General features: G+C 47.0%; 1 protein-coding gene and 1 gene segment (V, D, J or C); one reads left to right on the top strand and one right to left on the bottom strand.

Annotated features, from left to right (window-relative positions):
- Window positions 1-27893, bottom strand: part of LOC144697782 (Ig heavy chain C region, membrane-bound form-like) — a 321361-nt gene that overhangs the window by 228259 nt on the left and 65209 nt on the right.
- LOC144696880 (uncharacterized) lies at window positions 1766-13881 on the top strand. Its single transcript, XM_078568591.1, is given in 2 exon segments — window positions 1766-2934; window positions 12224-13881. Coding segments are annotated over 2 exon segments (2061 nt in total). The 5' UTR covers window positions 1766-1807; the 3' UTR covers window positions 13158-13881.

Here is a 27893-nt window from a genome sequence, read left to right as displayed (position 1 = left end):
GAGCCTACTCTTCCTGTTAGTTGTTTAATTATCCATACCTTTCCTGACTGGATGTGGCAGGACTGCAGAGCTTTGATCTGATCCATTGTTTTTGGGATTGCTTCACCCTGTCTCAAGCATGCTGCTTCCACTGTTTAGAATGCATGTAGTCTCATGGTATAGGGTCACCAGATTGGAATCTCAGTTTTAGGAATGCCTGGTGCTGCTTCTGACATGTTCTCCTGCAGTTCGTGTTGAACCAGGGTTGGTCACTTGGCTTGATGGTAATGGTAGAGTAAAGGATATGTGGGCCATGTGGTTACAGATTGTGGCTGAATACAATTCTGCTGCTGCTGATGATCCACAGCACCTCATGGATGCCCATTTATATCTAGATCCATCCTGAATCTATTTCATTTAGCATAGTGATGGTGCCTCACAACATGATGGACGGTATCCTCAGTGTGAAGACGGGACTTTGTCTCATAAGATCACAAGAATTAGGAGCAGGAGTAGGTCTTTTGGCCCCTTGAGCCTGTTCCACCATTAATAAGATCATGGCTGATCTCATTGTGGCATCAACTGCACTTTCCAGTCTGCCCTCCCCATCCCGTCGATTAACTCTTGATTGCCGGGATGAAGAACTGTAGCTACGAGGGTAGATTGGAGAGGTTGGGTCTGTTTTCCTGGGAGAAAAGAAGGCTGAGAGGAAACTAAATAGAGGTATTCAAGATTCTGAGGGGTATGGACAGAATAAATAATGAGAAACTGTTGCCACACTCATGAGTGCATCAAGAGCTAGAGGGCACACATTCAAAATAATGGGCAAAAGGAGTAAAAGTGATGTGAGGAATTTTGTTTTTTACCCAGAGGATGGTTGGAGGCAGGTTCGATCGAGGTATTCAAAAGGGAATTGGATTGCTACTTGAAGAGAGAGAATGTGTGAGGTTACGGCATAAGGCAGGGTAGTGGGATGAGGTAGAATGCTCTTTCAGCACGTCAGTGCAGACTCGATGGGCCAAATGGCCTCCTTCTGTACTGTAAAGATTCTGTGATCAACCACAATCATGTTGAATGGCGGAGCAGGCTCATTGGGGCTTATGGTCTACTCCTGCTCCTATTTCTTTTTCTTTATTCATTGGATGTGGGTGTCATTGGCTAGCCCAGCATTTATTGCCCATCCCTTATTCAGAGGGCATTTAGGAGTCAACCGCATTGTGAATGTGGAGTCACATGTAGGCCAGACCAGGCAAGGACAGCAGATTTCCTTCCCTAAAGGGCATTAGTGAACCAGATGGGTTTTGACGACAAACAACAATGGTTTCATGGTCATTATTAGACTTTTAATTCCAGATTTTTATTGAATTCAAATTTCACCATCTGCTGTGGTAGCATTCAAACCCGGGACCCCAGAGCATTACCCTGGATCGCTGGATTACCAGTCCAGTGACAAAACCACTATGCCACCGCCTTCCCCTAGTGTTCTCATAGAGGCCAGAGTCTTGTGTAGCCCAGACTGGAGGCAGGTTCCCTTCCCTGAAGGACATTAATGAACCAGTTGGGTTTTTACAAAAAATCCGACAGCTTTCATGGTAATTTTTTCCTAGTTCTGGCCCCAAAAATTACCAGAATCATTAAGTTCAATTTCACAACCTGCCTTTGTGTTTCTGTGGGTTCTCTCTCACTCCCTTTTTTTCTGTTTTAAATCAATTTCACAGGATATTAGAAGGGGAGAATTTTTCAGTCAGGAAACTCAAACCAAACATCACATCAGAATCTGAGAGAGTCGCCCAATTTGTTGTAACCAGAATATCATCGGATTTTGAACATGGAAGGAATAAGTACCGTTCACAGTGGAGACAAACTGTGGAAATGTGGAGACTGTGAGGAGGGATTCAGATTTCCATCTGACCTGGAAACTCATCGACGCAGTCACACTGGAGAGAGGCCATTCACCTGCTCCGTATGTGGGAAGGGATTCACTCAGTCATCCAGTCTGCTGAGACACCAGCGAGTTCACAGAGGTGAGAGACCATTCACCTGCTCTGACTGTGGGAAGGGATTCGCTCAGTCATCCAACCTGTTGAGACACCAGCGAGTTCACACTGGGGAGAGACCATTTACTTGCTCCAAGTGTGGGAAAGGATTCGCTCGGTCATCTGACTTGCTGACACACCAGCGAGTTCACACTGACGAGAGACCTTTTAAATGTTCAGACTGTGGGAAGTGCTTTAAAAGTTCCCGGGACCTGATGCTCCATCAACGTGTTCACACGGACGAGAGACCATTCAGGTGCTTGCACTGTGGGTCTGGGTTCAGACAGTCATCTCAACTCACTGAACACCAGCGAGTTCACACCGGCGAGAGGCCATTCACCTGCTCTGACTGTGGGAAGGGATTCGCTCAGTCATCCAACCTGCTGACACACCAGCGAGTTCACACTGGAGAGAGACCTTTCACCTGTTCTGACTGTGGAAAGGGATTCACTCAGTTATCCACCCTGCTGAATCACCAGAGTGTTCACACTGATAAGAGACCTTTTAAATGCCCAGACTGCGGAAAGTGCTATAAAAAGTCCAGGGAGCTGATGTCCCATCAACGTGTTCACACTGATAAGAGACCTTTTAAATGCCTGGACTGCGGAAACTGTTTTAAGAGTTCTGGGGAACTGATGCGCCATCAACGTATTCACACTGACGAGAGACCATTCAGGTGCTCTCAGTGTGGGACTGGGTTCAAGACATCATCTGATCTCACTGTACACCAGCGAGTTCACACCGGGGAGAGGCCGTTCACCTGTCCCAACTGTGGGAAGGGATTCACTCAGTCATCCACCCTACTGACACATCAGCGAGTTCACACTGGGGAGAGACCGTTCATCTGCCCCAAGTGTGGAAAGAGATTCACACAATCATCCAACCTAATGAGACACCGGCGAATTCATAAGTAACTAGAGTGATTGGGTTTTGCTGGAAATCACAGAGGACTGAACCGTGTTCATTGGGTCTGTTTCTACTGATGTTAATAATTTCCAACACAGTTACATGGGCTAATATTTTAGATAAAAGTCAAATAAATCAGCTTTGTGTTGAATACATTGTGTTGAATCTTTCTAATATTTCTAACACAAGTTAATTACTTTCGAAGGTTTCTCTCACTCCCCGTCTCCTCCATCCTCACCTTCCAACAAGTATGAGGAGATCATGGAATTTCCTTGTCACTAAGATTGAAACAATCCAATCAGCTGCCTCTGCTGCTTCCCTCCCTTATACTAGTGCACCGGGCCAAACTGTCTCCAAAGTTCCTCCTTACCTGAGCCCTGAACTCACATCTTTCTCCAGTTTCTCTCCCTTCTCCCATCATGCCCTGCAGTCTATTCTAGGGCTTCTCGGCACGACCACCAATGGTGCAGTGATTGAAATGGGGGATGCACAGGAGGCCAGAATTAGAGGAGGGGGTTGTGGAGATGGAGGGTCTGTCTGTGAGTTAAGACATAGGGTGACAGAATTTTGGATGACCCAAGGTTACAGGGGGCAGAATGTGGGAGACCAGCCAGAGGGTGTCGGAATAGTCGAGTTTGGAGGTGATAAAGGCGTGGATGAGATATTCGGCAGCAGATGAGCTGAGACGGGGGAGGAGACGAGTGATGTTACGGAGGTATAAATAAAGGGTTAAGCTTGATGGAAGTTGGATATGTAATAGCAGGAGATTGTTTAAGTGGAGGATAAAGGTCGATAACTCCCCAGAACAGGTAAAGCACCGGTTAGATACAGAAAAGCCTTCTCCAGTGTTGGGAATTTTTCTATGTTCTTTATCACCATCTCATTTTGCCTTGCACCATCATCCCTTTCGCTGAATAATCTCTCCTGCCTTCCACAGACCTGCCCTCTTTTGTTTTTTACCCCACCTCTCTAACTTCTGGAGCTGAAAGGTTGACCTTGTTTCTCTCCCTGCAGAAGCTGCCAGACCTGCTGAGCATTTCTAGCACTCGCGATTTTTATTTCAGCTTTTGCAGCATCTGCAGGATTTTGCTTCCGGACTGAGACCGCGTCCTGTGCTGACGTCACAATGAGTACTCAGCGGAGGACCTGCCGCCCACTCGGTCCTTCAGCCTTTGCCCGCGCTCTCGCTATTGGTCGGGATGCACGTCAGTCACCAGCCCAGGCCCCGGCCCCACAGAGATAAAACAAAAAACTACTGCGGATGCTGGAAATCCAAAACAAAAACAGAATTACCTGGAAAAACTCAGCAGGTCTGGCAGCATCGGTGGAGAAGAAAAGAGTCGACGTTTCGAGTCCACATGACCCTTCAACAGAACTGAAGTATAGTTAGGAGAGGGGTGAAATATAAGCTGGTTTAAGGTGGGGGGGGCGGGGGGAGAGAAGTTGAGGGTGGGGTGGTTGTAGGAACAAGCAAGCAGTGATAGGAGCAGATAATCAAAAGATGTCACAGACAAAAGGATCAAAGAGGTGTTGAAGGTGGTGATATTATTTGAGAAAAGTGCTAATTAAGAATGGAAGACAGGACACTCAAAGTACAGCTCTAGTGGGGGTTGGGTGGAAAGACTAACAAGGTATTAGTTGTAGATTTAAAAATAATGAAAATAGGTGGGAAAAGAAGAATCTATATAAATTATTGAAAAAAAAACACAAGGGAGGGGGAAGAAACGGGGTGGGGATGGGGGGAGGGGGAGTTTAAGATCTAAAGTTGTTGAATTCAATATTCAGCCCGGAAGGCTGTAAAGTGCCTAGTCGGAAGATGAGGTGCTGTTCCTCAATGAGCAAGCCAAGGACAGACATTTGGGCAAGAGAGCAGGGTGGAGTGTTAAAATGGCAAGCGACAGGGAGGTTTGGGTCTTTCTTGCGGACAGACCGCAGGTGTTCGGCAAAGCGGTCGCCCAGTTTGCGTTTGGTCTCTCCAATGTAGAGGAGACCGCTAGAGGAGACACCTTAACTGGTCTATAGTTTCCTGCTTTCTGTCTCCTTCCTTCTCTTCAATAACGGCGTTACATTTCTGATTTTCGAATTTGCTGTGATCTTTCCAGAATCTAGAGAGTTTTGAAAGATTACAACCAACGCATCCGCTTTCTCTGTAGCCACTTCCTTTAAGACGCTCAGGCCATCAGGTCCAGGAGACTTATCCCTTATTCCCAATAGTTTTCCTAGTAGTTTTTCTCTAGTTGCTTCCTCCCTTTAGCCATTTGATTTTCTACTATTCTTGGGATGCTTTAGGTGTCTTCAACCATCAAGACAGATACAAAATACTTGTTCTGAGAAGTGTTTATCTTTGGCAGTCTTCCATCTCCTGAGATGATTTTTTTTTATTCCTTCATTGGCTTCACTGGCTGGGTCAGCATTTATTGCCCATCCCTAGTTGCCCTTGAGAAGCTGGTGGTGGTGAGCTGCCTTGTTGAACCGCTGCAGTCCATGTGGTATAGGTACACCCACAGTGCTGTTAGGGAAGGAGTTCCAGGATTTTGACCCAGCGACAGTGAAGGAACAGTGATATATTTCCAAGTCAGGATAGTGAGTGGCTTGGAGGGGAACTTCCAGGTGGTGGTGCTCCCATGTGTCCACAGCCCTTGCTCTTCTAGGTGGCAGAGGTCGTGGGTTTAGAAGGTGCTGTCAAAGGAGCCTTGGTGAGTTGCTGCAGTGCATCTCGTAGATGGAACACACACTGCTGCTACTGTGCATCAGTGGTGGAAGGAGTGAATGATTAAGGTGGTGGATGGGGTGCCAATCAAGCAGGTTGCTTTATTCTGGATGGTGTTGAGCTTCTTCAGTGTTGATAGAGCTGCACTCATCCAGGCAAGTGGGAGTATTCCATCACACTCCTGACTTGTGCCTTGTAGATGGCGGAGAGTCTTTGGGGAGTCAGAAGGTGAGTTACTCGTCGCACGATTCCTAGCCTCTGACCTGCTGTTGTAGCCATAGTATTTATATGGATAGTCCAGTTCAGTTTCTGGTCAATGGTAACCTCCAGGATGTTGAGACTGGGGGATTCAACGATGGTAATGCCATTGAATGTTAAGGGATGGTTTGTGCTGTGGTGGTGAACTCTGTGTTAAGCATAACCTGGTGTGGCTGAGGGCCCTACACAGTCATGGAGGCCTCTGCTCCATGTGCTGAAGATAAAGGCAGTGGGCTGAGAAGGTGCAGGATTCAATGGCCTCTGTTTGCTCTGGGCCCTCATCTCAGCCAGCTGAGCTTTCCGTTTCTTCACACCACTTCCAAGGCCCTGCCAAGCAGTCAGCTTCCAGAGGACACAGCCATTGGCAACTGTCTCCCCGTTGTCAGTGTCAATGTCCTCCATCTTCATATCCTCCTTGCAGTGGAGAGCTGGATGTCCAGAGGATTGTTACCCAGTGGCCAGTTCACCTACAGAAGAGCTCTGGGTAAACAGCCATCATCTATCCGATGGGTGTGGCTGAGCCAGCACTTTTACTTTGTAATGAGCGGCTGTTGATGGAATTAGCGTGTGCCAGGGCCTCCGAGTTGATGACTGAGAGATGCTGAGGAAACGTGTTGAGATGACAAAGGTGGAAACTGTTCAGCCTTTTCTCCTGCCCTGCATATGTTGTCCAGGTCTCACCACTGTCGAGGAATGTGCTGAGGACGCGGGCTTGGCAGACTCACAGATTGGTTCTTGGTCAGGTTGCTGTTGTTCCACATTCTCTTAAAAGTTTATCGATGTACACTTTTATGTATATCTACAATTAACAAATAATATATAAACATTTTAATTATTGTATTATTTTTGCCTGTGATTCCCCCCCCACTCTGCCCCCTGTCCCAGAACAGCCCCAGTTTCCAGTCCTAGCTCTGTGCTGCCTCAGCTGCTCTCACCTGGGGACAGCGCCTCACAACCTGCTTCAGCGCACCTGAGCTCCACACCACACCCTGCCCCCCGCCGCACCATCATTGGTTGGAGGACCCACCCCCAATCTGTCCTCCAGTTCCACCCACCCTCTCCCTATTGGTTGGAGCGCACATCAGTCACCGCCCCCTCCCCAATTGTGATCACCTGGTCTGCTCCGCCCAGCTCCGCATCCGCTCCAGTTGGTGTCCCGTTAACCCCGGTCCAACTCTCAGGTTTGTACTTTATTTGGTACTTCTCCCTGCCCACTTCTCCACCCCCACCCAACATCACCACCCCTGGGTATGTCCTGTCCCACTGGAAGAACAGGCCCTGCAGAGGTGGCAGCACAGTGGTATACAGCTGAGAGGGAGTTGCCCTGAGAGCCCTCTACATTGACTCTAGACCCCATGAAGTCTCATGGCATTAGGTGAAACATGGGCAAGGAAACCTCCTGCTGATTACCACGTACCACCCTCCCTCAGCTGATGAATGAGTGCTCCTCCATGTTGAGCACCACTTGGAGGAAGCACTGAGGGTGGCAAGGGCGCAGAATGTAACCTGGGTGGGGGACTTCAGAGTCTGTCACTAAGAGTGGCTCGGTAGTACCACTACAGACTGAGCTGACTGAGACCTAATTGACATAGCTGCTACACTGAGTCTGCGGCAGGTGGTGAGGGAACCAAGAAGAGGGAAGAACACATTTGACCTCATCCTCACCAACCTGCCTACCACAGATGCAACTGTCCATGACAATATCAGTAGGAGTGACCACCGCACAGTCCTCATGGAGAGAAAGTCTCACCTTCACATTGAGGATACCCTCCACAGTGGCACTGCCACCGTGCTAAATGGGATAGATTTTGAACAGATCTAGCAACTCAAGACTGGGTATCCATGAGGCGCTGTGGGCCATCAGCCGCAGCAGAATTGCACTCAAAAAGAATCTATAAAGAATAGCCTGGCAAATCCCCCACTCTACCATTACCATCAAGCCAGGGGACCAACACTGGTTCAATGAAGAGTGCAGGGGGGCATGCCAGGAGCAACATCAGGCATAAAGATAAAGTTTCAACCTTTTGAAGCTATAACACAGGACTACTTGTGTGCCAAACAGCATAAGCAGCAAGTGATAAACGGCTAAGCAATCCCACAACCAATGGACCAGATCCAAGCTCTGCAGTCCTGCCACATCCAGTCATGAATGGTGGTGGACAATTAAACGACTCACTGGAGTAGGAGGCTTCACAAGTATCCCCATCCTCAATGATGGAGGAGCTCAGCACATCAGTGTAAAAGATGAGGCTGAAACATTTGCTACAATCTTCAGCCAGAGGTGCCGAGTGGATGATTCATCTCGGGCTCCTCCGGAGGTCCCCAAAATCACAGATGCCAGTCTTCAGCCAATTGAATTCACTCCAAATGCTGTCAAGAAGTGGCTGAAGGCACTGGATACTGCAAAGGCTATGGGCCCTGACAATGTTCTGGCAATAGTACTGAAGACTTGGTGCTCCAGAACTTGCTGCCCCTCTAGCCACTTACGCACAGTATCAGCAGTGTATCTCCAAGATGCACTGCAGGAATTCACCAAGGCTGCTTTGGCAGCAACTTCTAAACCAATGACCACTCCCATCTAGAAGGACAAGTGCAGCAGATATATGGGAACACCATCACCCGGAAGGAGAGTCATACAGACTCGAAACGTTAATTGAGTGTTTATTCTCTCTACAGATGCTGTTAGACCTGCTGAGTTTTTCCAGCATTTCCTGTTTTTGTTTCAGATTTCCAGCATCCACAGTATTTTGCTTTTACCACCTGGAAGTTCCCCTCCAAGTCACTCACCATCCTGTCACTGGGTCAAAATCCTGGAACTCCCTTCCTAACAGCACTGTGGGTGTGTCCATACCACATGCACTGCAGCGGTTCAAGAAGGCAACTCAACATCACCTTCTCAAGGGCAACTGGGGGTGGGCAGTAAATGCTGGTCCAGCCAGTGAAGCCCACATCCCGTGAATGAATAAAAAAAAATCAGTAACAATTTTCCAGCCAGGATTGAACCGGGGACTTTCTCATGTAAAGTAAACGTGATAATCACTGCACTGGGGAAATGAGTGTGAATCCCCCCGTACAGAGGGGAACTGACCATCCATCTCTAGATCTAATTCCCAAACAGAAAATGCTGCCAAGAATCAGCAAGTCAGGCTGAGTCTGTGGCCGCTCTCAGCGTTTGAAACCGTCACAATGCCCGGGTGATTGACGGCAGCTCCGGACCAATAGGAAGTGGGGGCTGGGCTCCGAGCGAGGGCGGCTGGTCCTCCAATCAATTGGAGTGACTGAGGGGGCGGGGCCAGGCTGTGACTGAAGCATGCGCAGTACAGGTAATGGCGATGGGGAGACGGGTCCATAATGGGTAAAGGAGGGGGGACGGCGGGGCGGAGGGAGCGGTGGATCCGGCGGGTGGACGGAGAGGCTCCGGAAACATGTTGTGTAAACCGCAAACCCCGGAAATAAACTGACCGGTCCCCCTCCCCCGTTTGCACCGAGCGGGGCTGCAGCTCCCAGATCAATGAAGAGCCGGTTTGTATCAGGCTGGGCATTGGTTCCAGAGGCTGGTCCCTGGTCTCCAGAGTCGGTTCTTTATCATTGAATCATTGAATGGTTACAATACAGACAGAGGCCATTCAGCCCATCCTGCCTGTGCTGTCTCTCTACAGGAGCAAATCAGCTCGTCCCACTCCTCTGCCCTTTCATTAACAAGACCAGCAGCAGATATTACCCATCCCCAGTTACCTGTGGAGAAGATGATGTTTGACCTCCTTGAACTGCTGTAGTCCATGTGGTGAAGGTGCTCCCATAGTGATGTGGGGTAAGGAGTGACAACGATGATGAAGGAACAGCAATATATGTCCAAATCAACAACAACAACAATGTGTATTTATATAACACATTTCATGTAATAGACCTTTCCAGGGTGTTTCACAGGTGTTTTATAAAGCAACATTTGGCACAGAGTCATGTAAGGAGATATGAGGGCAGATCACCAAAGGCGTAAAAAAACCAGAGGTAAGTTTTAAGGATAACCTTAAAGTAGAAAAGTGAGGTCGAGATGTGGAGGGGTTTAGAGAGGAAATCCCAGAGCTTATGCTGTTGGCAGCTGAAGATGTGGTCACCAAAGATGGAACAATTAAAATCAGGAGAGCTCAGGATGTCAGAATTAGAGAAGCACAGATATCTGGGAAGCTTGTGAGGTTGGAGGAGATTACGGAGCTATGGCGGGCAGTCACCATGATTGTAGAGTCCGGTTGGGCAGTCACCATGGTTACAGAGTTATGGCAGGCCGATACCATGGTTACAGAGTTATGGCGGACAGTCACCATGGGTACAGAGTTATGGCGGACAGTCACCATGGGTACAGAGTTATGGCAGGCTGTGAGCATGAAGGGATTTGAAAGCAAGGATGGGAAATTTAAAATTTTGGAGCTTCGTAACCTGGAGACTTTGTAGGTCAGTGAGCACAGGATTGAAGGGTGAACATTCGTGCCACACAAATGTCAGGCAATGACCGTCACTAACAACAGTGAATCTGACCATCTCCCTGTGACATTCAATGGCATTACCATCGTTCAATCCCCTACTATCAACATCCTGGGAGTTACCATTGACCAGAAACTGAACTGGACTAGCCATAGAAATACTGGGGTGACAAGGGCAGGTCAGAGGCTGGGAATTCTGTGGAGAATAACTTACGTCCTGACTCCCCAAAACCTGTCCACCATCTGCAAGGCACAAGTCAGGGATGTGATGGAATATTGGAATATCCACTTGCCTGGATGAGAGCAGCTCCAACTACACTCAAAGCTCAACACCATCCTGGATAAAGCATCTCACTTAACTGGCACTCCAGTCACTTAAACATTCACTCCCTCCATAACCGATGCACAGCAGCAGCAGTGTGTACCATCTACAAAATGCACGGCTGCAACTCAGAAGGATTCTTTGACAGCACATTCCGAACACACGGCCACTACCATCTAGAAGGACAAGGGCAGCAGATAGATGGGAACACCACCACCTGGAAGTTCCCCTCCAAGTCACTCACCATCCTGACTTGGAAATATATCGCCGTTCCTTCACTGTCACTGGAACTCCCTCCCTAACAGAACTGTGGATGTACCTACGCCACATGGACTGCAAAGAGAATTGGACCTCCCCACCAGCTTCTCAAGGGCAATTAGGGATGGGTGATAAATGCTGCCCTAGCCAGTGACACCCACACCCCGTAAAATAATTTTTAAAAAAGACAGAGGTGATGGGTGAACAAGACTTGGTGTGAATAAGCGCACGGGTAGCAGAGTTTTGAATGACCTCAAGATTGCAGAGAAGTTGATTGTAGGACACTGGCCAGGAGTGTGTTAGGATAGTTAAATCTCGAGATAACAAAAGAATGGTTGAGAGTTTCAGCAGCAGATAAGCTGAGACTAGGATGGAATCGGGTGATGTTTACAAGGTGGAAATAGGCGGTCTCAGGGATGTAACAGGTATGTAGCTGAAAGCTCGACTCGGTTTTAAAGATGACTCCATGGTTGTGAACAGTCTGATTCAGTCTCAGACAGTTGCCAGGGAGAGGGATGGAGTCAGTGATTAGGGAGTGGAGCTTGTAGTGGGGACTGAAGACAATGGTTTCAGTCATCCCAATATTTAAGTGGAGGTAATTTCTGTTCATCCAGTACTGGATGTCAGACAAGTCAGGATGGTGTGTGACTTGGAAGGGAACTTGGAGGTGATGGAGTTCAATAACACCTGATACCCTGGTCCTTCTAGGTGGTGGGGGTTGAAGGTTTAGGATGTTCTGTAGTTCTGGTCAAGCTGTCGATATAAAGAATTCCTCTCCTTTGTCTCCTGCCTCTCCCACTTCTTTCTCTCTCCCTTTCAGCCCTCCCATAGAGGACAGAGTCTTGTGCAGGCCCAGACCGGGTGGCAGGTTCCCTTCCCTGAAGGACATTAATGGACCAGTTGGGTTTTGATGACATTCCAGCAGTCTTCATGGTCACTTTTTCCTAGTGCCGGCCTCACAAATTGCCAGATTCATTCAGCTCAATTTCACAACCTGTTTTTGTGTTTTTGTGGGTTCTCTCTAACTCCCTTTTTTTCCTGTTTTCGATCGATTTGACAGGGTATTAGAAAGTGAGGATTTGCAGTTGAAAACTGAAACCAAACATCACATCAGGATTTGACAGGGTCGCCCAATTTATCATAAGTATCATCAGAATTTGAACATGGAAGGAAAAAGCACCGTTCACAGTTGGGAGAAACCGTACACGTGTTCTGTGTGTGGACAAGGCTTCAACCGATCATCTAACCTGTCAAAACATAAATGCAGTCACAACAGGGAGAAACCGTGGAAATGTGGGGACTGTGGGAAGGGATTCAATTACCCCTCAGAACTGGAAACTCATCAGCGCAGTCACACAGGAGAGAGGCCATTCACCTGCTCTGAGTGTGGGAAGGGGTTCACTAAGTCATCCACTCTGCTGACACACCAGCGAGTTCACACTGGGGAGAGGCCGTTCACCTGCTCTGTATGTGGGATGGGATTCACTCAGTCATCCACTCTGCTGACACACCAGCGAGTTCACACCAGGGAGAGGCCTTTCATCTGCTCCATGTGCGGGATGGGATTCACTCACTTATCCACCCTGCGGACACACCATCGAGTTCACACTAGGGAGAGACCGTTCGCCTGCTCTGTGTGTGGGAAGGGGTTCATTAATTCCTCCAACCTGATGACACACCAAAGAGTTCACACTGACAAGAGATCTTTTAAATGTCTGGACTGCGGGAAGTGTTATAAAACTTCTCAGGAACTGATGTACCATCAACAAGTTCACACTGATGAGAGACCGTTCAGGTGCTCTGACTGTGGGACTGGGTTCAGACGATCATCTCATCTCGCTGTACACCAGCGCACTCACACTGGAGAGAGACCGTTCACCTGCTCTGACTGTGGAGAGGAATTCACTCAATCATACACCCTGCTGAGACACCAGCGAGTTCACACTGGGGAGAGGCCATTCACCTGCTCTGAGTGTGGGAAGCATTTCACTCAGTCATCTGCACTGCTTAGACACCAGCGAGTTCACAGTGGGGAGAGGCTATTCACCTGTTCCAATTGTGGGAAGAAATTCACTCAGTCATCCAACCTGCTGAGACACCAGCGAGTTCACACTGGGGAGAGGCCGTTCACCTGCTCCGATTGTGGAAAGGGATTCACTCAATCATCTAACCTGCTGAGACACCAGCGAGCTCACAAGTCACAACAGTGATTGGATTTTGCTGTTAATCAAATCCCGGACTGAACTGTGTTCATTTGGTCTGTTAATAAGCTGCACCCTAGTTATAGAGGCTAATATCCTGGACAAAGATCAAGTTTGTTTTCTTTGTGATAACCACACTGTGTAATGTCTTTTTAGTATCTCTGAAACAAGTTAGTTCCTTTTGAAGGGCTCTCCCTCTCCCCCATCTCCTCCATCCTCACCTCCAACAACAAGTGTGAGGCGCTCATGGAGCTTCTTTGTCACTAAGATTGAGACAATCTGATCAGCTGCTTCCCTCCCTTTCATTAGCCCACTCGGTCATTCTGTCTTTAAACTTCCCCCTTGTCTAAACTCACATCTTTCTCCGGTTTCCCTCCTACCTTCCATCATACCCCCTCATTTCTCATCTTGTCCATGAGACCTGCCTTCTTCTCCCTTTACTCTTTCCCCACTTAAAGCACTGATCACCCAACTTCCTTACGTTATCTGATATTGTTAATGGTTCTGTCTCTCTTCTGATACTGTCCCTCACACCTTTAAATTCACCCTCATCATCCACCCCAAAAAACCTTTCACACCACCGTCTTTGCAAATATTACCACCCCATCTCCAACCTCCCTTTCCTCACCAAAGTCCTTGAAGTTGGTGTTCCCCAAGGATCTATCCTTGGCCCCTCCTATTTCTCATCTACATGCTGCTACTAGGCGACATCACCCAAAAGCACCGTGTTAGTTTTCACATGTACACTGAGAACGCCCAGCTCTACTTCACCACCATCCCTCTCCATTCCTCTACTATTACTAAATTATCAAACTGCTTATCCGACATCCCGTACTGGATGAGCAGAAATTTCCTCCAATTAAAAATTGGGAAGACCAAAGCCATTGTCTTCGGTCACCACTACAAATTCCGTTCCCTAACTACCGAGTCCATCCCTCTCCCTAGGAACTGTCTGAGACTGAACCACACTCTTCACAATCTTAGTCTCATATCTGACCCCAAGATGAGCTCCCGACCACATATCCACACCATCACTAATATCGGATATTTCAATCTCCATAACATCTCCTGTCTTCACCCCACCCCAGCTCATCTGCTGCTGAAACCCTCATCCATGTCCGTGTTACCTTTAGACTTGACGATTCCAATACATTTCTGACCAGCCTCTCACGTTCACCCCACTGCAACACGAAAACGTGAGATTATCCAAAACCCATGTGCTTTCTTAGACCATGTCTCATTCACCCATCACCCCTGTGCTCACTGACCTACATTGGCTCCTGGTCAAGCAATGCCTTGACTTTAAAATTTACATCCTTGTTTTCAAATTCCTCCATTGCCCTGTCCCTCCCTATCTCTGTAATCTCCAGTTTCACACATCCTGTGAGATATCTGCACCCTTCTCATTCTGGCCTCTTGAACATCCCTGATTTTAATTACTCCCCCAATGGTGCATGTGCCCATGCATGAAACTCTGAAATTCTCTCCTTAAACCTCTCTAGCTCTCTCTCCTGATTAAAGTTGCTTGTTAAAATCTGCCTCTCCAATCAGCTTTTGGACATCTGTTCAAATAAAGACCAATGTGACTCAGTGTTAATTTTTTCTTTATGATAACTCCCCCGAAGCACCTTGGGATGTTTTATTACATTAAACATGTTATATAAATACAATTTGTTACTGTTTTACAATAGCCAGTTTGCACATGGTAAGATTCCACAAACAGCAATCAGACGGTGACCGATTAATCCAGTTTTTTTGGTGTCAGTTAAAGCATGAATGTTGGTCCCACTGCACCAGGAGAACTCCCCTGTGGACAGTATGTGGGGTTGTTGAGATCTCCTGAGCTGAGAGTGGAGCTGATTGAGCTGTTGGGTCTGCAGTGTACCTTGAAGAACCGCTGTCTGGGATCTTTCCTCTTAATTCACTAACCCCCTGAAGTTGTTTATGCAGTAAAATAGTTAGTTGATCTGAATTTAATCTTTGGAGAAAAATCTACAACTTTAAATCAGCTGTAAAAGAGAAAGAAAATTCTTCTGTTCATTTAACACCTTTCACACCCTCAGAACATCCTAAAGTGATTCACAGTCAGTGATGCATTTTGGAAGGAAGAATGAGGAGAGGCTATAAACTAAATGGTACAATTTTAAACAGAGTGTGTAGCAACAAAATACTTGGGGATGAAAGTACACACTTCTTTCATTGTGATAAGGCAAGTTGATCAAACTGTTTTTAAAAATGCTAATGGGATTCTCAGTTTATTAATGGAGGCATGGAATACAAAAACAAGGAAGTTATCCTGAATCTTTATAAATCCCTGATTAGCTCAAATATTGTGTTCAATTCTGAGCGCTGGGTGAGGGCCCCATTCAGCAAAAGGTATTCAAATAGAACTGGATACAGATAAATCATATCACTGCTAACTGACATTTAGATTTTATTTACTGCTCCTGATACCTGGCACCTGCCGTAATCTCGGGAGAGACCAGTAACTTGTTATTTAAAATAGAAGAAATCTGAAATCTCAGTTATTTATGGAAAGAACGAAGACACAAGATTCCATAATTTAAACAGAAGAATTTTTACTGTACGGGAGTCAAGCAAAGCAAACACTGAACACTTTCTTAGTTAATCACCTATACTCTAAAACCCAAAGTCAACATTAGTTCAACATGAATTAAAAGGCAAATCATGGTCAATTATAAATGATAAATTACACATTAAATGACAGATACAATTAAGATAGGTCTTATGATTTGACTTGGCAGTGTATCTCGCTTATATGTCATCAGTCTCAGTCACAACTCAGAACACTGTCTTCCTCACAAGGAATTTCAGCTCCTCTTCTTCTAGGATGTAGCCTGATCTCGAGCCAACAGCAGCGCACAACCAACCTGAGTTCCACGGGCATGGTCTTCACCAAAAATGACACACATCTGCGGAACCACCTCAACTCTGCTCACGACGGTCTGGATGGTGTAGATCCACCAAGTAACAGAAACAGCTGCAGCTCCTGTATCGAGTCTCTATCTTCTTCAGCCTGCCTGGACTGCAGTACTGAACCCATCATCCACCACTGAGCTCTGAGGGCCCTCTGTGACCTTTTATATGATTTTAACCAGGTTCAGTCTTAGTTTCCTTTGAAAGTGGGAGGGTCAGTTCCTTTCTCAGTTTCCCTTTTCAATTAGGGTCTGTCTCAATAATTACAACCTCTGACCACAGATTCCAGAACACACCTCTTAGCTCGAACCATGACATCAACACTTGGAGCAAATGACTGGCCTGAGGCCTGTCTCGGATAAAAACACAAGGACCACTTGTCATCACAGAAATTTACAGCACAGAGGAGGCCATTCAGCCCATCATGTCTGTGCCACCTGAAAATGAGCTCTCCAGTCTAATCCCACTTTCAAGCTCCTGATCCATAGCTCTGTAGGTTACAGCACCTCCAGTGCATTTTGGAGTACTTTTTAAATGCGACTATTTCTGCCTCGACCATCCTTTCAGACAGTGAGTTCTAGACCCTCACCACCCTCTGAGTGACGACATTCCTCAACTCCCTGCTAATCATTCCACCAATGACTTTAAAAATCTGCCACCTGGTCATTGACCTCTCTGTTAATGAAATAGGTCCTTCCTACCCACTTTATCTGGCTCCCTGACCAGAACTGTGCTCAGTACTCTAGCTGTGATCTAACTACTGTTCTTTATAGTTCTAGAATAACCGCTCTCTCACCTCCCATTGACTTCAATGTAATGGAAGCTGACGAATGGAACCTGTCAGCATTTGAAAGACATTTACAAATGATTCGAGGGTTTTTTACAGTTGGGATCTTTCTCTGTTCTGCCCACTCCAGGTGTTAGGTAACAGACTTTGTCTTGGGAATATTGAGCTGGAGTATTGGGCCATGTGTTTCCTTGTTCATCTTGTTGACTCTAAATGTTGAATCTTGTGGTTTCAGACACCAGATAATCAAGCTCACATCAACAGATTATCTTTTCCTGACTTTATTAACAACACTGCAATCATACAGACAGAGTATAGTCCCCCAATCTGGAGAACAGGGATCATGTTGGGGTAGACTCCTTGTTGTTCGAGTATGTCCAAGCTGTAAATGATTCCATTGTTTTCTGTGGCTCCTCTCATGACTGAAGAGTCTGACGTGGGATTGACATGGACGCCCACAGAACTGGCAGTTCATGTTGTTGTTGTTGGTACCGGGGGAACTTCTGCAGCTGCTCCACCACTGGTCTTCCTCTGGGCATATTGGATGTTGCGAGTCTGGAGTAGATGGCCTTTGAAACATGCTGAACCAAATTTCAGTGTTTGCCTCCACATGGGCCGGTTGGCTGCAATGTTTTCCCCAGAGAGGTGGTCTGCAATGCAGAAGTTTGTAAGGATCTTTTTTAAGGTTTTCTTGTACCGTTTGTACTGACCACCTTGATGTTGTTTACCCTGAGACAGTTCCCCATTGACGATCTGCTTGGGGATTCTGTCATCATCCATGTGGGGGACATGGCCTGGCTATCTAAGTGGAATTTCCTGGAGGGTGGTCTCCGTGCTGTTGAGCCCAGCACGATGGAGAACCTCTGGAAGGTATGGGAGCTGGGACTTGTCCATGAGAGGAACCAAAGGTCTGAGAACTGAAATAATCCAGAGTTAGATAGGAGAACGTAAGAAACAAGAGCTGGAATAAATCATACAGACTCTAAAACCTGCTCCAACATTTAATCAGATCATGGCTGATCCTCAATTTCAACCTCCACTTTCCCACTCAATCCTCATAACCCCTAATTTTCTTAGAGTCCAAAAACCAATCAATTTCAGCCTGTAACACAGTGAATAAGTGAACATCCACAATCCTCTGGAGTAGATAATTCCAAGGATTGACATCCCTCTTAGTGAAGTCAGTTATTCTCATCTCAGTCTGAAAGGCCAGAGATGATGCCTCCTAGCTGTAGAATCTTGGAAACAGCCTCTCAGAATCTTCCATTAAACTGCAGAGAGTATAGTCCCAGTCTACTCAATCTCTCATCATAGCACATTCCATCATCCCAGGAATCAATCTGGTGAACATTCTCAGAGCCTTCCATTAAACTATAGAGAGTATAGGCCCAGTCTACTCAATCTCTCATCATAGCGCAACCCCATCATCCCAGGAATCAATCTCGTGAACATTCTCAGAATCTTCCATTAAACTGCACAGAGAGTATTGTCCCAGTCTATTCAACCTCTGATCATAGCGCAACCCCATCATCCCAGGACTCAATCTACTGAACATTTGTTACAATCTCTCTAAAGCAAGTAAATCCTTCATTAGGTAAGGAGGTCAAAACTGTAAACAGCAGTCCAGATGTGGTCTCACCAGAGCCCTGGACAATTGTAGCAAGACTCTTGTATTCCAATCCTCTTGGAATCATCACCACCATATCATTTATTTTCTAATTGCTTGCTGCACTTGTATGTTCACTTCCTTTGCTTCTTGTACAAGGAAACCCAAATCCCTCTGAACAACAACATTTAGTTTCTCACTATTCAAGAAAAATTCAGTTTCTCTTTGCTTCTTACCCAAGTGAATAGCCTCACATTTTCCCATATTATACTCAATCTGCCACCTTCTTGCCTACTCATTCAACCTGTCCATGTTCCTTTGCAGACTCCTTGTGTCCTCCTCACAGCTTACTTATCCACCTAACTTGGTATGATCAACAAACTTGAACACATTGGATTCAGTTCCTTGAAGTAATTCCTGAATATAGACTGTAAGTATCTGAAACCCCAGTCCTGCTGCTTGCGCTGTTTCAGAATAACAGCCTGCTGACTTCAATATGACATTATTCCTAATCTCTGTTTTCTGTCCTTTAACCACTCCCCCACCCGTGCTAATATTTTACCCCCAACCCCATGAGCCCTGACCTTGTGCAACAACCTTTTGTGTGGCACCTTATCAAATGACTTTTCAAAATTCAATCATTATATATTCCCTTGTTCCCCTTTATCAAATCTGCGAGTTACATCCTCAACGAATTCTAACAGCTTTGTCAAACACAGTTCCCCTTTCATCAAACCATTTTGACTTTTGTCTAATCATATTGTCCTTTTCTAAGTGCTCTGCTACCACTGCTTAAAAATAGATTCCAGTACTTTCCTGATGACTGATGTCCAGCTAAATGGCCTGTAGTTCCCTGTTTCCTCTCTCCTGCTTTTCTTGAATATTGGGATTACATTTTCCACATTCCAATCCATTAGCACCATTCCAGAATCTAGGGAATTTTGGAAAATCACAAGCGGTGCATCCAATATCGGTGCAGCCACCTCTTTCCAAATCCTGGAATGTAGGCAGTGAGATCCAGGGATTTGTCAGCTTTCTATCCCAAAAAGATCCAAAAATGGAGCAGCCAGTAACAGGAGGCCAATGAGTCTCCTCTTATCCTGGAGAAATCAAGGAGTTGACACACACAAAGGTGATTCATTGGACACCAAACCCCAATTCAGAAAGCCAGAATTCTGTCAGAATGAACATGGTTCAGTCCTGGATGTGATTATCAGCAGCAATATCAGCAGAATCAAACACCTTGTGGACTCACTGGTGTCTCAGCAGGTGGGATAACTGAGTGAATCACTTCCCACGCTTGGAGCAGAGGAATGGCCTCTCCCCAGTGTGAACTTGATGGTGTCTCTGCAGGGTGGATGAACGACTGAATCCCTTCCCACACGTGGAGCAGGTGAATGGTGTCTCCTCAGTGTGAACCTGCTGGTGTGTCAGATGCTGGGATGACATAGTGAATCCCTTCCCACACATGGAGCAGACAAAAGGTTTCTCTCCAGTGTGAACACGCTTGTGTTCAACAAGTTGGGATGACAAGTGAATCCCTTTCCACACACAGAGCTGGTGAATGGCCTCTCCCCTGGGTACACATGTAGTTGTTCAGTGAGGCGGGGTGAACACCTGAATCTCTTCCCACACTCAGGGCAGGTGAACAGCCTCTCCCCAGTGTGCAAACGTAAGTGTTTTGTGAGGTGTGTCGAAGACCTGAATCTCTTCTCACACTTGGAGCAGGTGAATGGTCTCTCTCCTGTGTGAAGTCCCCGATGTTGAATTAAAAGTGAAGGAATGACGATATATTTCCAAGTCAGGATGGTGAGTGACTTGGAGGGGAACTCCCAGGGGGTGGTGTTCCCACCTATTTGCTGCCTTTGTCCTTCTAGATGGTAGTGGTTGTGGGTTTGGAAGGTGCTGTCGAAGGAGCCTTGGTGAATTACTTGGTCACTTTGTAGATTGTACACACTGTTATGGATAGCAAGCAGGTTACAAAACAGAAAACAGACAGAAGAGGTTAAGAATAGCTACTCAAGACTGGTAAAAGGTGAGAAGTGGTGTTCCACATGGAGCAATGCTAGGACCACTGTTATTCACAATTTACATAAATGATTTGGACCCAGAAATTGAAACTCCAATTTTAAAATTTGGGACAGAGTTACAGTAAATCACTGATAAGAATTCCCAATCAACAAAACTTTGTAGCATAGTTCATTAAATCTTTAATTCTGTTGCTGCCTGAACAAGGACACAAGGACCTGATGCAGTTAATACTGAGCAAGACTGCAACAAAATCCTTGGATCTAAAATGCACACATGAATAAAACAGGGAGTTCCTGGAAACATGCTGCAGGTTCTTCATTACCTGGAGATCAAATGTCTGTTGTATAATTGTCCCAGCAGTTAACAGGATCTTGCGAACTTTTGCATGTGTTATTTTAATACAGGCTTTAAACGATATAATTGAACTGCATTTTATTATGTTAAAGGTGCTATATCAATACAAGTTGTTGTTGATGTTGGCTTAAAGTGGTAGATTCAGGACTGTCACTAAAATATCTTTAAAACTTCACAGAATAATCACAGTCACTTTTAAACTGGAAACTTAATCCTGGTGTTTAAGTTTCAGTCAAGGATAGAGCACAGTTTTACCCAGATCTCTGATTTAACAGCACATTTCCAGTCTGCCTGACTCAGGTTGAATAGCCACAGTTGTAAAGGAGCCTTCTGCTCTGCACCTAGGAGCTTTGAACCACCATGGTTACAAACCAGAAATCAGAGGGTTAGATTTATAGGGAGTTTGTATTTTTCCATCCATTTTTCTATGTGGCCTTGGACTCCACACAACCTGACCTTGGTCATCTTTAGGCTGTATGTACTGCACAGAAGTGGCTGTGACACATTTCTTGCACACCTGAGGATTAATCCACATGTGGGTTTTGCTGTCAGTGAAGAGAAATGAATAAGGCCAAAGTGCCATTTGTCCCTCTCAGCATGACCCTGAAGGACTGTGTCCAGGCTGAAGTTCTGTTCCTGCCGTGCGATCCTCCCCCAGATTGTCCTTTCTGAGCTCCAACCAGGTGATGTTAAACACTCAAGTGGGAAGGATAAAAATCTACAACAATGTGTTCAAAACAAAGCTTGACATGCTATTCGACATCTATACAGAATATTAAACAGCAGCCCAATTATATGGTCCAGTAAAATCTGCAGAAACAACCCCAACTGTCAGAATGAAAGAATTCAATCCTGAACATGATTAACAGCAGCAAAAAATGCAGAATCCAATCCCTACAGTCACTTGTGAACTCGTTGGTGTGTCAGCCAGGAGCCTGACTGAGTGAATCCCTTCCCACACACGGAGCAGGTGAATGGCCTCTCCTCTGTGTGAACTCGTTGGTGTGTCAGCAGATCCTTTTTACTTTTAAAGGTCTTCTCACAGTATGAACATTCAAAGGGTCTCTGATTAGCATGAACAAGTTGGTGTGTCAGAAGGTGGGATGATCGAGTGAATCCCTTTCCACGCACCGAACATGTGAATGGCCTCTCACCAGCGTGAACTCGCTGGTGAGTTAGCAGGTCGGATGAATTAGTGAATCCCTTCCCACACATGGAGCAGGTGAATGGCCTCTCCCCAGTGTGAATTCGCTGGTGTGTCAGTAGTTTGGATGGCCGATTAAATCCCTTGCCACAGGTAAAGCAGGTGTATGGACTTTCCCCAGTGTGAATGCGCTGGTGTTTCAGCAGCCTAGATAATCGATTAAATCCCTCCCCACACAAAGAACAGATGAACGGACTCTCCCTCGTATGAATGCGCTGGTGTGTCAGCAGGTAGGATGACTGAGTGAACCCCTTCCCACACACGGAGCAGGTGAACGGCCTCTCTCCACTGTGAGTTTGCTGGTGCCTCTGAAAGTTTGATGAATGACCGATTGCCTTCCCACACATGGAGCAGATGACTGAACTCTTCAGTGTGAATGTGCTGGTGTCTCAGAAGGTTGAATGAATGAGTGAATCCCTTCCCACACACGGAACAGGTGAACGGCCTCTCCCCAGTGTGACTGCGTTGATGAATTTCCAGCTTTGATGGGGAACCAAATCCCTTCCCACAGTCCCCGCATTTCCATGGTTTCTCCGTGGTGCCGGTGACCTTGTGGCTGTCCATGTTGGATGATCAGATCAAACCTCGTCCACACAGTTTATTCCCACTGTGAATGGTGCAAAGCTTTTTCAGGCTGTGCAACTGGTTAAAACATTTCTCCTTCCATATTAAACATTCAATGATATCCAGCTCCTGATGTATTGAGTGAATCGGTCAGACTTTGACGTGATGTTTGGTTTGAGTTTCCTGTCAGCAAATCTTCCTGTTCAAATATCCTACAAAAGGGATTCACAAAAGTCAGTACAGGATAGAAATCCAGAACAACACAATCCTAGTTTCTTTCCTTTTTCTAATCTGTTCATGCGATGTTGGTGTCACTTACAAGGCCAGTATTTGTTGCCCATCTGGAATTGCCTTGAGAAGGCGGTGGTGAGCCACTTCCTTGAACTGCTGTAGTCCACGTGGTGTAGGTGCAGTTCGAAAGAAAGTACCAGGATTTTGACCCAGCAACAGTGAAGGAACGGCGATATATTCCCAAGTCTGATTTATGATGGAAGAAAGGTTATTGATAAAGCAGCTGAAGGTGGTTAGGCCTAGGATACTGCCCTGAGGAACTCCAGCAGCGATGTCCTGGGATTAAGATAACAAAGAATAAATAAAAATACTGACAAATATGAAATAGTGTTGTTGATAAAGGAGATACTCATTCAATTTTTCAGAGATGGCTGATTCCCCAGGGGTTCACTCTGACTCCCCTGACTGACTGACTCAGGGTCCAGTCCTCAATCCCCCCCGATTAGCGACTGAACTCGCTGCTCCTTTGCTTCTCCAGCCTCTGAGCTCCTCTTGCTGTTGTTTCCCAGGACAGTCAATGCCCGCTCTCCAACATGACCCTGTCAGATGGAGTTCAGGGGCTCAGAGGAAGAAAAGAAAATGAGGCGGTGAATCTGAGTTGGGAGAAACAAGGAGAGAAACAGGATTCAATGGAGAAACTGAGCGGGGGGCGAGCGCAGCCTCAGGAACAGCGAGTGCGGCTCTCAGAGGCCGAATGAGAGCGGCCGGGCCCGGCGGCCGTGCGGTGATCTCCCCGGGCTGGGGGGTCGGGTGTCGGGGCTGCCCATTAAAGCGATGCTGCAGCGCCTCCCCCATCCTCGCCGCGGCTTCCCGGTTTCTTCTCCATTTCCACCGAGTCCGACTCACAACAAAGAGACCGCCCAGAATGCCCCGCGGCTGGTCCTGGGGAGCATGCGCACTCTCAGCGCCTGGGGGAAAGGAGCGAGTTGAATAGCGAGGTTAAAAACAAAAAGCTAAAAGCTACTGCGGATGCTGGAAATCCAAAACAAAATAAAAACAGAATTACCTGGAAAAACTCAGCAAGTCTGGCAGCATCGGCGGAGAAGAAATCAGTCAACGTTTCGAGCCCTCATGGCCCTTCAGCAGAACTGAAGCATAGTTTCAACAAGGGAGAAATATAAATTGGTTTAAGGTGGGTGGGGGGGGAAGAGACACATTGAGGGTGTGGTGTGAGCAGATAATCAAAAGATGTCAGAGACAAAAGGGTCAAAGAGGTGTTGAAGGTGGTGGTCTTTGTCTGAGAAAAGTGCTAATTAAGAATGCAAGACAGGATATTCAAAGTACAGCTCTAGTGGGGGTGGGGTGGAAAGACTAAAGGTTTTAGTTTTAGATTTAAAAATAATGGAAATAGGTGGGGAAAGAAGAATCTATATAAATTATTGAAAAAAAAGGCGGGTGGGGGGGGGGGGAAAGAAACGGGGTGGGGATGGGGGAGGGAGTTTAAGATCTAAAGTTGTTGAATTCAATATTCAGCCCAGAAGGCTGTAAAGTGCCTAGTCGGAAGATGAGGTGCTGTTCCTCCAGTTTGCTTTGGGCTTCACTGGAACAATGCAGCAAGCCAAGGACAGACATGTGGGCAAGAGAACAGGGTGGAGTGTTAAAATGGCAAGCGACAGGGAGGTTTGGGTCTTTCTTGCGGACAGACCGCAGGTGTTCCACAAAACGGTCGCCCAGTTTGCGTTTGGTCTCTCCAATGTAGAGGAGACCACATTGGGAGCAACGAATGCAGTAGACTAAGTTAGGGGAAATGCAAGTGAAATGCTGCTTCACTTGAAAGGAGTGTTTGGGCCCTTGGACGGTGAGGAGAGAGGAAGTGAAGGGGCAGGTGTTGCATCTTCTGCGTGGGCATGGGGAGGTGCCATAAGTGGGGGTTGAGGAGTAGGGGGTGATGGAGGAGTGGACCAGGGTGTCCCGGAGGGAACGATCCCTACGGAATGCCGTCAAGGGGGGTGAAGGGAAGATGTGTTTGGTGGTGGCATCATGCTGGAGTTGGCGGAAATGGCGGAGGATGATCCTTTGAATGCGGAGGCTGGTGGGGTGATAAGTGAGGACAAGGGGGACCCTATCATGTTTCTGGGAAGGAGGAGAAGGCGTGAGGGAGGATGCGCGGGATATGGGCCGGACACGGTTGAGGGCCCTGTCAACGACCGTGGATGGAAAACCTCGGTTAAGGAAGAAGGAGGACATGTCCGAGGAGCTGTTTTTGAAGGTAGCGTCATCAGAACAGATGCGACGGAGGCGAAGGAACTGAGAGAATGGGATGGAGTCTTTACAGGAAGCGGGGTGTGAGGAGCTGTAGTCGAGGTAGCTGTGGGAGTCGGTAGGCTTGTAATGGATATTGGTGGACAGTCTATCATCAGAAATTGAGACAGAGAGGTCAAGGAAGGGAAGAGAAGTGTCAGAGATGGACCATGTGAAGATGATGGAGGGGTGGAGATTGGAAGCAAAATTAATAAATTTTTCCAGGTCCCGACGAGAGCATGAAGCAGCACCGAAGTAATCATCGATGTACTGGAGAAAGAGTTGTGGGAGGGGGCCGGAGTAGGACTGCAACAAGGAATGTTCCACATACCCCATAAAGAGACAGGCATAGCTGGGGCCCATGCGGGTACCCATAGCCACACCTTTTATTTGGAGGAAGTGAGAGGAGTTAAAGGAGAAATTGTTCAGTGTGAGAACAAGTTCAGCCAGACGGAGGAGAGTAGTGGTGGATGGGGATTGTTGGGGCCTCTGTTCAAGGAAGAAGCTAAGGGCCCTCAGACCATCCTGGTGGGGATGGAGGTGTAGAGGGATTGGACATCCATGGTGAAGAGGAAGCGGTTTCTCGTTATCTTGACTCCCTTCTCTCTCCCCTTGTCCAGTCCCTTCCCACCTACATCCGTGATTCCTCTGACACCTTACGTCACATCAACAATTTCCAGTTCCCTGGCCCCAACCGCTTCCTCTTCACCATGGATGTCCAATCCCTCTACACCTCCATCCCCCACCAGGATGGTCTGAGGGCCCTTAGCTTCTTCCTTGAACAGAGGCCCCAACAATCCCCATCCACCACTACTCTCCTCCGTCTGGCTGAACTTGTTCTCACACTGAACAATTTCTCCTTTAACTCCTCTCACTTCCTCCAAATAAAAGGTGTGGCTATGGGTACCCGCATGGGCCCCAGCTATGCCTGTCTCTTTATGGGGTATGTGGAACATTCCTTGTTCCAGTCCTACTCCGGCCCCCTCCCACAACTCTTTCTCCGGTACATCGATGATTACTTCGGTGCTGCTTCATGCTCTCGTCGGGACCTGGAAAAATTTATTAATTTTGCTTCCAATCTCCACCCCTCCATCATCTTCACATGGTCCATCTCTGACACTTCTCTTCCCTTCCTTGACCTCTCTGTCTCAATTTCTGATGATAGACTGTCCACCAATATCCATTACAAGCCTACCGACTCCCACAGCTACCTCGACTACAGCTCCTCACACCCCGCTTCCTGTAAAGACTCCATCCCATTCTCTCAGTTCCTTCGCCTCCGTCGCATCTGTTCTGATGACGCTACCTTCAAAAACAGCTCCTCGGACATGTCCTCCTTCTTCCTTAACCAAGGTTTTCCATCCACGGTCGTTGACAGGGCCCTCAACCGTGTCCGGCCCATATCCCGCGCATCCTCCCTCACGCCTTCTCCTCCTTCCCAGAAACATGATAGGATCCCCCTTGTCCTCACTTATCACCCCACCAGCCTCCGCATTCAAAGGATCATCCTCCGCCATTTCCGCCAACTCCAGCATGATGCCACCACCAAACACATCTTCCCTTCACCCCCCTTGACGGCATTCCGTAGGGATCGTTCCCTCCGGGACACCCTGGTCCACTCCTCCATCACCCCCTACTCCTCAACCCCCACTTATGGCACCTCCCCATGCCCACGCAGAAGATGCAACACCTGCCCCTTCACTTCCTCTCTCCTCACCGTCCAAGGGCCCAAACACTCCTTTCAAGTGAAGCAGCATTTCACTTGCATTTCCCCTAACTTAGTCTACTGCATTCGTTGCTCCCAATGCGGTCTCCTCTACATTGGAGAGACCAAACGCAAACTGGGCGACCGTTTTGCGGAACACCTGCGGTCTGTCCGCAAGAAAGACCCAAACCTCCCTGTCGCTTGCCATTTTAACACTCCACCCTGTTCTCTTGCCCACATGTCTGTCCTTGGCTTGCTGCATTGTTCCAGTGAAGCCCAACGCAAACTGGAGGAACAGCACCTCATCTTCCGACTAGGCACTTTACAGCCTTCTGGGCTGAATATTGAATTCAACAACTTTAGATCTTAAACTCCCCCTCCCCCCATCCCCACCCCGTTTCTTTTCCACCCCCCCACCCGCCTTTTTTTTCAATAATTTATATAGATTCTTCTTTCCCCACCTATTTCCATTATTTTTAAATCTAAAACTAAAACCTTTAGTCTTTCCACCCCACCCCCACTAGAGCTGTACTTTGAATATCCTGTCTTGCATTCTTAATTAGCACTTTTCTCAGACAAAGACCACCACCTTCAACACCTCTTTGACCCTTTTGTCTCTGACATCTTTTGATTATCTGCTCACACCACACCCTCAATGTGTCTCTTCCCCCCCCACCCACCTTAAACCAATTTATATTTCTCCCTTGTTGAAACTATGCTTCAGTTCTGCTGAAGGGCCATGAGGGCTCGAAACGTTGACTGATTTCTTCTCCACCGATGCTGCCAGACTTGCTGAGTTTTTCCAGGTAATTCTGTTTTTATTTTGTTTTGAATAGAGAGGTTTCTGGGACGCAGGGGATTGTGGGACTAATGTCGCCATTAATCAGCAGCTGTCTGTAAGTTTTTCACTGCATCCTGACAAAAAGGTCAACGGCATGAAATTCTTTCTTGCTTCTCGATGCACAGATTTTGCTTAACCTACTTAATATTATCAGTATTTGCCTCAGTATTGGAGTTGGATGCCC

This window comes from Cetorhinus maximus, chromosome 23 (genome assembly GCF_964194155.1).
Source record: "Cetorhinus maximus chromosome 23, sCetMax3.hap1.1, whole genome shotgun sequence".
Lineage (NCBI taxonomy): Eukaryota > Metazoa > Chordata > Chondrichthyes > Lamniformes > Cetorhinidae > Cetorhinus > Cetorhinus maximus.
Note: the sequence above shows the minus strand (reverse complement) of the source record. Positions and strands in the feature narration are given on the sequence as shown.